The sequence below is a fragment of the Pipistrellus hanaki genome (assembly GCF_964339955.1).
Source record: "Pipistrellus hanaki genome assembly, chromosome: 6".
NCBI lineage: Eukaryota > Metazoa > Chordata > Mammalia > Chiroptera > Vespertilionidae > Pipistrellus > Pipistrellus hanaki.
Genome location: NC_140508.1, coordinates 43,036,221 through 43,045,975, shown reverse-complemented (window position 1 = coordinate 43,045,975; position 9,755 = coordinate 43,036,221). Strand labels below are relative to the sequence as shown.

Genomic DNA, 9,755 nt, shown 5'->3' with positions numbered 1-9,755 from the left:
TTCTCTCTTATGCTGTCTGAAATGAGGTCAGGAGCATTACGGGACTGGGGTGTGGCGGGGGGACCATCTACACTCTCCTTTGACATCTCATTTTCTCTTGCAAACAAGTGACCTTGTCTGGTCATCCCGACTTCAGAGGAATACCTGGCTCAGACAAGCTGCCTAGTTCAGGGTTACTCAGCTCACAGATGATGTTGCCTCGAAAGTCCAAAGTGGGTGCTGTGTGTACCTCATCCCTCCCAGTCAACATTCACTTTTTAGGGTGTCAATTATCTTCCTAGTGGGTCATTCCCTCTGACAAAGGTTTGAGGAGTTTGACAGTTTATGCTGTTGGGAACGGGAGGGGGCAGAATTATTAAAAAACCCAAATCACTGCCAGGTATGTTTAGACCAAAGAACTTATTCGTTCATAGATAGATGGATAGATAGATAAAGAAAACTTTCTTCAAATATATTGACTATTGGGATTTCCTTTTAAATATAAATGTATTTGTTAATTCCTAGAAACTTTTTGTCAGTCAACGGATACAATTACAGTTATGTGGATATCTTGGAAATTATTTGACATTAAAATAAAGTTATCATCCTAACTGGTTTGCTTCAGTGGATAGAGCTTCGGCCCTTCAGACTGAAGGGTCCTGGGTTGATTCCTGTCCAAGGCACAAGCCTGGGTTGCAGGCTCGGTCCCCAGTAGGGGGCGTGCAGGAGGCAGCCAATCAATGATTCTCTCTCATCATGGATGTTTCTATCCCTCTCCCCATCTCCTTTCCTCTCTGAAATATATATATATATATTATATTTCTTTATATATATATAAAGAAAAGGGCTCACACTATCTTACTTTTGAAAATACAGTTATCAAATTACCTAGTTCTCATACCTAAGGCCTATGAATTACATCCAAGCCTTGCTGTGTTACTCCTTGCATTATAACAAAGGAGTTAGCAAATTAGTATGGACGGTTCCGTTCCGGCCATACAGAGGCTTAGGGACAGGAGTTCCTCTTCTCCTGGCTTTCAAATCAAATGCAGATTGACCCACCTTTTGAGGCCAATCTCCTCTGCTCCCGCATCACAAAGTCCTTCCTAGGGGAACCGGTGGTTTGTGTCGCCTTCTCCGCGGCCCCTCCTCCCATTCTCTAGCTGCCACCTCGCCTGGTCACTTCCCCCCTGCAGCTAGTTCTCTCCCTCCCTCCGCAGCTAACGGAGACAGTTTACTTTCCTTGATTTGAGCAGACTTTTGAGGGCGGGGTGGGGGCAGGGAGAAAATGCGGCTCCTAGATCAAAGCTACAAACTGGGGATATCCTTTCAATTCTCAAACAGGAAGGCCACTCCGCTACACCTACTTGGGCACATGACTGGCTTCTAATGCAGCAATACTTACTGCTGGGGGCGGGGACTGAAAAATCCAATGCCACTTAGAAGTAAACCGCACAGAAGTCCCTCTTACCTAGCAGGCTCACCATACTTCTGAATAAATCCTGAATTTCTGTAGGCAGGCTACTATATGGGCATTAATGTCAGGCATCCAGACCTGGCATTAATTTTCTATTCCAATTGAAGTGTAAGTTTCTGGACAACAAAAATCATGCCATGTGTGCCTGTCTTCTCTATTCCTAACCCAGAATGGGACCCAAGGGGTTGGTTCCATCAGAAGGTGCATGCTGGTGAAAATTAATTAAAATACAGTCCAGCCAGTATTGCTCAGTGGTTAAGCGTCCACCTATGAATAGAAGGTCATGGTTGGGGAGGTCATGATCAGGCACATGCCCAGGTTGTAGGCTGAATCCCCAGTAGGGAGCATGCAGGATTCTTTCTCAGCATCCATGTTTGTCTCTCTCACTCTTCCTCTCTGAAATCAATAAAAATATACTTTTTTAAAAAGAAAATTAGTTAAAATACAATATTTGGGTTATGTAATGAACACACAGCAGTTTACATGATAAAGAAAAACACAGAAAAGAATGACATAAATTTTTAATGGTTTGTAGCTACAGTATCCACTTTTATATGTATATATACATGTATAAATATAGTTACAGATCATAAATATCCACATGGCAAAATAGACCTGCCACTAGGAAGATACACACAAAATATCTCTGCAACTAAACAAACTAACAGATGTAAGTAATACTGAAGAAAAGTAGATACTGAGGTATTTTTTTAATCAAAGTGACTATAGTATATCAGCGATTTTCAACCAGTAAGCTGCAACAATTTTTAAAACATGCAATACCTGGCTATTTAGTCAGGGACACTGTCCTATTTTTCCTTAGATGGTCAAATAAAAAAAATGACAACCGCCAGCCGAAACCAGTTTAGCTCAATGGATAGGGCGTCGGCCTGCGGCCTGAAAGGTTCCAGGTTCGATTCTGGTCAGGGGCCTGTACTTTGGTTGCGGGCACATCCCCAGTAGGTGATGTGCAGGAGGTGGCTGATCGGTGTTCTCTCAGAGTGACGTTTCTAGCTCTCTATCCCTCTCCCTTCCTCTCTGTAAAAAATCAATAAAATATATTTTTAAAAAAATGACAATAGTCAACCCAACAATAGCTGTCAGATGGGAATGAATAAAAATTATACATATTTTTTGTCAGATCAGCAAAATATATATTTTTTGGTGTGCCGCAGAACTTTGGTAATTAGTTTATGTGTGCAATGAGATGGAAAAGCTTGAAAATCGCTGGCCTATATTAATACATTCTTACTGTAGGAGTTCAAGTAGTTATCAAACCCTTATAAAAAAAACAAAACAAAACAAAAACCCTTGTTTCATAACCTAAAACTGTAACTTCAACTAACACAAATTGTTAAACAAAAAATATTTTAATTATAAATAGGTAAAATAAATAATATTATTCTTAATGAAATTCAATCATAATGTTTTTATATATATTTGGAAACTGTTCATAGACTGGTCTTTTTTTAAAAAAAAAATGAAATGCATGAAAACTTTCTCAGAATCTACATATTACTTCAATGGAAATTAATTATATATATATATATATATATATATGTGTGTGTGTGTGTGTGTGTGTGTGTGTGTGTGTGTGTATAATCACCCAGAATGAAAATCCCTTAAAATCCCCTATTTATACATTAGATTTTCTTCTGAATGAGTAATCTATTCCTTTTTTTTAAAAAAGTATATCACTTACACCTGAAACTAATACAAAATAATATTGAATGTAAACTGTTATTAAAAAATAACTTTAAAAATATATCCTAATTATGAAAACACGTTTAATTTCTTCTAAAAATCACTCCTTATAGAATTCACAGTGATTAGTGTGGAAAGGGGCATTTTACAGATTTTAGAAATTTCTTTAGAAACATTCATTTTCTTATAAACAATTACTTCAGATTTGTTTTTACCAAGTTTTAATTACAGCAGTAAAAAATAAAATTCACTTTTTTTTTTCTATTATCCAAAATCTCTATGTTCTTTATCTTTTAACATTCAACCTAAGAATTTTACTGGCACCAAATTTGATCATACTTTGGTCAAATTTTTTCAAATTCCATACTGCCCAGCTAAGGCCCACAGGAACACATTTAATGAAAAGTTGTCTGAACAGAAGTAATACATTTTAAGTAGTAAAAAAAAATTTTTTTTATCAAATTTTATATTTTGTAGTGACCTATGTAATCAACATTCACTATAACATTCAGTGTTCTCAGAATGAAACATTTACTTTTAACAAGATAATATAATATTATAAATTGTTCTGGAGTTGTCATCTATAAGTAGAAATAAACACTGAACATACTCTTTTTTTTGGCCCCTGCCAAAACATGTTAGTTATCAGCTCTTCTTTACACCAGGCTCGGCACCAACCTTCAATAAAAATACTAGAACAATTTTCTAAGCAAAAGCAAAAAGTGTAATACTTCATTCCATATTTTCAAAGCTCTTCGATTCTTGCTTTAAAATAAACAAATGACTTCTGGGAAAACTCCAATAGAATTTCACTGTGATGTATTCCCTCTTCATTTCCAAGGACATCCCAAAGCAAGTAAGAGCTCCTTTACATTCTTCTCCATTATAACGCAGTCTCTCGCCACTAATTGATGAAATATGGTAAATCCAGCTTTAAAGGAGTGGTCTCATTAGAAGGCTTCTGAAGCAGTCAGGTTCCTGAGCCGAAGAGTTTGTACATTAGATTCATAAGTTTCTGCAGGAAACTCAGTTTGTCTCCAATTCTCCTTAATTGAAGGGCACACTCAATTTCAGCGTCTGAAAAAGAATGCAAAGCATCAAAATTAAATTGACAACATTCCAAAACACAACCAGCAAGATTGAGGAGGTATGTATGTTTCCTCTTACTGTGAGCTTTATGTACACTTGTTTTCTGTATGTGAGATGGAGCACACACAGACAACATATACAAGCACACTGTGACTCAAACAAAAAAGAAAAGAAAAAAGAAAAGTTAAACAAAGATATTTTCTTTGAAATCTTTTTTTAAAGCATCCTGGATGAGGCAAATATTATCTTATTAGCAAATACAAACATTTAATATGTCAAACACCACAGTGAGATGTTGCTGGCCTCAGATGATGTCATTCCTTTTTCTCTCACTTAAGGTTGGTGGGAGGGATGAAAGTCAAATTTTATACTCTTTTCTTTTGTTTTCAATTAGGACTTAAATTTTGTGGCAATAATTCATAGCTAAGATTATGCCCTCATTAATAGGCAAATCTAAAATGTATTCTTTTCTTCATTTAAAAAACTCTGGATTTTTCTCATAAAAGATTCATACACTTGTTTTCCAAAAGTAAGTCTAAAATATTTTTTTAAAATATATTTTATTGATTTTTTTTTTTTTAACAGAGAGGAAGAGAGAGGGGAAGAGAGTTAGAAACATTGAAGAGAGAGAAACATCAATCAGCTGCCTCCTGCACATCCCCCACTAGGGAAGTCCCCTCAACAGAGGCATATGTTCTTGACCAGAATCAAATCTGGAACGCTTCAGTCTGCAGGCTGATGCTCTATCCACTGAACCAAACCAGTTAGGGCTCTCTAAAATCATTTAGAAGCTTAAATGTTAGCTCTAAGCCCAATTCTTCCAACAAACTAATCCATTGCCTTTAGGGGGATGAGTGGAGTATAATTCACATGTTTACTATTTTTCAGAATAGAAATGCTGTAATTAACTGAATATTAATTTAAGAAACATTTATAATATAATTTCCAAGTAAATTTTAAGTAAAATTGACATCAAATCTACACTGATTATAATTTAAATTTTCTTGGAAAGTCAAAGAGCAATTCGGGGTCTTTTGTCTACTTTAAGATCATGATTATGAACATTAAAAATCATGACTACAAATTGCAATCTGGTTTACTTGGTAAGTAGACCCTGCAAAGACCCTAGTTAGGCTCAAAAGAAATAAAAACTTCGTCTCTGTTATAGTTACACATCTATAAAGGTATTAATTTTTAAAATGGTAATCATGGATGTTAACCAAACTTATTGTAGTAATCATTTCACAACATATACACGTATCAAACCATTGCGTGGTTAAACTAAAATACAATGGTATATTTCATGTGTCTCGATTTCTTTTTTAAGTGTTACTATCTAAACAAGTTTACGTGGGGCCTTTCTCCAGTGCCTTGTTTTGGGGAACTAAGCAAGTTGGATGGGTGAAGGTTATGCACTAGGTCCTCCCCTCGCCGCCATCTCCCTGGTCCTGGGTAAAACCTCGGAAGCACTTCCAAGGAGGTGCCTTTTCAAAGCACGGTCAAAACTACTGGAACATCACGAAAGGCAGAAAGATTTTTTTCCTTCCCAAGCAAGAGCCAGGGCGAGCAGCCTGGCGCCCACCTAGCCATGGCTGCACTGCCCATACACCACTTCCTTTGCGTGGCGGAGAATGGGCTCTATAAAATGAAAGTGTGTTGAAAACAGGGGGATGGGGAGAATATTACCTGTTGATGTAATAGCGGTCTGACCCACCCGGATTTTCTAGCTCAAAGCCTTGATGCCTTGTTTTGATAAGATTTATAAATCGGGGGGTCGGGGGGAAAGCCTCGGATCTGAAAAGTTAGTTGATGGGCAGTTTGGGGAGTAGGGGGAGGAATGGATGGATTGGGGTCCAACTTCGGTTCTCCTACCCCCTTTCAGCAACTAATTAAGATTGTTAAAATGTGATAGAACAACGCTCGACAAGGAAGCAAGAATTTCTGGGCTCCTGAATGCAGTGGTCCCTGCGGAACCTCCACAACCCCCAGTGAGTCCTCTGTGGAAGAGCGGGGATCACACCAAGCGTTATCTCTGCTTTTGTTCGCGTTGCGGGTGGAGAGGGTAATAGCGCCCAGCGCAGGGCCCCCCGAGGTCCAGGACCCCGGAGGAAGGGGCCCGGCTTAGGAATCGCGGGAGGCCGGGCAGTGCCCAGAGCTCCTCCCGGCCCCACCTGCCGTGACCATGACTTTCTCCTGGATGCTGGCACCCGCGTTTGCACTTTTCTTCCCCGTGGCCAGGGCAGGGCAAGTGCGGCTGGAAGGCGGGCGAAGAGGCTTTCAGCATCCGCTGGAATACCACTGCATCCCAATCCCAAACCTGCGTCCCTCCCAAGCCGGCTCCGCAGTCCCGGATAAAACCCCCCTCCCCCACCCCGAAGGACTTCCGCGAGGCGGATAAAACCCCAAAAACACGTGCAAGGGCGCAGACCAGGCCAGACCCCGAGGCCCCGAGTAGAAGGGATGGCCCAGTCCCGATAGAGACCTCGCCCCGGTCCGGGCCCCCTCGCCCCGGCCGGGCCCTCCGCCCCATCCGGTCCCTACCTGCTGGGGCCCGCGCAGGGCCAGGCTGCGCGCTCTTACGCGCCCTCTTCCCGGGCATCTCCGCAGGCCGCCGGCGATCCCTCTGCGGCCGATCACTCCGGGCGACCGAGTCTCCGAACCCGGGGGACCGAGTCTCCGAACCCGGAGCCTGCGGGAGGCGAGCTGCGCGCGGGGGGCCAGGCCGGGCCCGAGAGGGCTGAACAGGACGAATCAGGTCGGACACCCGACTTAGGTGCGCGCCCGAGAACCTCTGAGGTCCGCGAAACTGCCCGGCCCGCGCTTTCCTTTATGGGGGACTTCCCGGTGACGTAGCGAAACCAGGCGCCGGGCCCGCCCCTCCCCGCCCCGCTCCCCGCCCCTCTCGCCGCCCCGCGGGCCGCTCGGGGGCCCCAGCCCGGGAGGAGCCCGCTCCACCTGCGCGATCTGCCCGGACACGTTTCCCACCCGCGGCGGCCCCGGCCCGCGAGGCTCCCGGGTCGCTCCCTGAACGAACGGGGCGGGGACGCCGCGCTCGGACCCGGGCTGGCGGGTGGGCGGGCGCCCGGAGCCGAGGCCGCTGCAGGCGCCGCAGGGCCCCGGAGGCGGGCGAGGATGGAGGTTTTCCCAGCGGGAAAGTCCAGGGTGGAGAGGCCGGGAGCTCGGTCCTTATCATAAATGCGCAATTAGAGACTTGGGTAAACAACCCTGGCCAGAGTTGGCGGAGAAAAATTGTCACACTTAGTGTTTCAGGGAAGCGGCATGATAGCTGGAGGGATGTTGCCAGAGGCCACGCAACCTCAAGAGAGATGGAAACTGTTGGGAAGTTAACTACAAATTGAAACCCCGGAGCAGACACCGCTTTGATTTGGAAGGTGTGTGTGTGTGTGTGTGTGTGTGTGTGTGTGTGTGTGTGTGTTGTTGTTGTTGTTGTTGTTTGGATGTGAGAGGGAGGGGATTAGTTCTCGGCCCCCGCCCCCGGAGTCAGGATTGCCATTTAAAAAGTTGATCATGCCAAAAACGGTTTGGATCAGAGCGTCTGTCTGCGGACTGAAAGGTCCCAGGTTCGATTCCGGTCAGAGGCACGTGCCTTGGTTGCGGGCACATCCCCAGTGGGGGGTGTGCAGGAGGCAGCTGGTCAATCTTTCTCTCTCATCAATGTTTCTAGCTCTCTCTTCCTCTCTGTAAAAAAAAAAAAAAAATCAGTAAAATATATTTAATAAATAAAGTTGCAATAATAGAAAATAGCAAATTGATAAAAAAAAAAAATAAATAAAAAGTTGAGCATATTACCTCTGGATGGGTCACAATTGCTTGTTCTGGATGCTTAGTAACATTAAAAAATAATAACAATCCCATCATATAGAAAACATTCAAACGCTTTTGTGCGGGGAAACGTGAGCTATCTGGGAATATGAAGTTGTTTGCATGAGGTTTGGCTGGCCCATGAATAATTGATTTCATTATTATGAAGAGAAGGAGTAACTCGGTCTGCTCACACTGAGAGCCGCTTCATGCTAAGGGTTTAAGCAGGCATTGTCTCCTGTCCCTCGGGCACCCCTGAAGCTGCGGCTCTTCACCATCAGGACCTCTTACTGAGGTTCATGGAGACCGAGCTCACAGGGGCAGAATGCAGTGCCGGGGCTGAGCCCGGCCGGCCCACTTGCCCACTGCAGCCTCCCCGGGAATCACAGTTTCTCAGGAAGGGCATTCTCCTATTACCCGCGCTCTTGAACGCACAAATTGCAACTTGGCTGCTTAGAGCTGCGTGGCTTCCTAAGAAGTATTAGGTTTGGTTCCCAAGATGGTCTGCAAAATGTCTTTTGAACATTTGAATCGGGTCGCCAACATTTAAAATTGAGACATTGTAGTAAAGGCTGGGGTTTCTGGCGTCCTTTGGAAAACCCGAAGCTCTCCCAGCCGGGGATCCGTTTCCCAAACGCGCAGAGCGGACCAGGAGCGGCGGCCGCCTGTTCCCCAGGGAGACCTGGGGCGGGAGCGCCCCTCGCCACACTCCCTGCTGTTTGTTTTCTCATTTACTTTATCTGGCCCCAGTAGGCAGCAGGGTTGTTTATTTACCTCAAGTCATTCAATCCACACAAATCTGCAAGTGTTTATTTTTGCCTTGGTTCTGCAGAGATGTAGACAACGCTATAAGCATGGGACAAAACTACTCTGGAGCTTAAATAACTTAGTTTTGAGTGTGGTAAACACGTCGAAATTAAGAGAATTCGGGCGGTTTTCAGCACGTGGTATGGGAAGCACGGAGGAGAGGCCGCCTCCAAACCTGTGACCTGGAACCAGATATCCCACCGCTAGGTCCCCCTTTGAAAGGCTCCTTCGGACTAACTTAATACCCAAGGCACACCATTAACTTCCTGCTTGGATAAATTAATAAACTTCTGATCAAATCGTGCACACTGAAAGGCAATGAATACTTCAACTACAACAACAAAAACAAATTCAGTCCTGTTTACGTACAAAGGGTGTGTCAATCCTGTCCTCAACTATTATCATGATAAAAAGTTGTTGGTCACGTGACCCATACAAACCTCAGGCAACTTTGTGCCTTTTAGAGAATTGCAAATTCAACTTGTTGGAAAGGAAATAGAGGAGCAAGTGGGGGGTGGGTTTCAGAGATGGGTCAGAACCAGCTGTTTATGGAGGGCTTTTTAAGGTGTTGGATTTGAGACAGTTTGCAAACTCTTTCAGATCTCACATCCGACTAAGGAAATTCGAAGCTGAGCGTGAAGGGCTTTCTTAACTGTATACTTTTCTGGAATCCCCTCTTATCTGTTTAAAAAACACTTGCAGCCCTAGCTGGTTTGGCTCAGGGATAGAACGTTGCCCTTTGGACTGACAGTGCCCAGGTTCGATTCCGGTCGAAGGCACTTTCCTGGGTTGCCGGCGCTGCCAGTCAATGATTCTCTCTCATCCTTGATGTTTCTATCTCTCTCTCCCTCCCTGTCCCTTCCTCTCCGAAATCAAT

At 43.8% G+C, this 9,755-nt stretch overlaps 1 protein-coding gene across 1 annotated transcript; it reads right to left on the bottom strand.

Annotated features, from left to right (window-relative positions):
• Window positions 1-1,962: 1,962 nt before the first annotated feature.
• Window positions 1,963-7,099, bottom strand: PMAIP1 (phorbol-12-myristate-13-acetate-induced protein 1). The gene is made up of 2 exons (XM_084888295.1): window positions 6,791-7,099; window positions 1,963-4,237 (listed from the first exon to the last, which is right to left on the bottom strand). The coding sequence occupies exons 1-2, from the start codon at window positions 6,846-6,848 to the stop codon at window positions 4,131-4,133; spliced, it is 165 nt and encodes a 54-aa protein (XP_084744421.1). The 5' UTR covers window positions 6,849-7,099; the 3' UTR covers window positions 1,963-4,130.
• Window positions 7,100-9,755: the final 2,656 nt, after the last annotated feature.

Excerpts from the sequence above, each read along its gene's own strand:
- PMAIP1 (XM_084888295.1), bottom strand. The coding sequence starts at position 6,848 with ATGCCCGGGAAGAGGGCGCGTAAGAGCGCGCAGCCTGGCCCTGCGCGG. Across the intron at positions 4,238-6,790 it reads CCCTGCGCGGGCCCCAGCAG|ACGCTGAAATTGAGTGTGCC; the intron begins GTAGGGACCGGA and ends ATTCTTTTTCAG.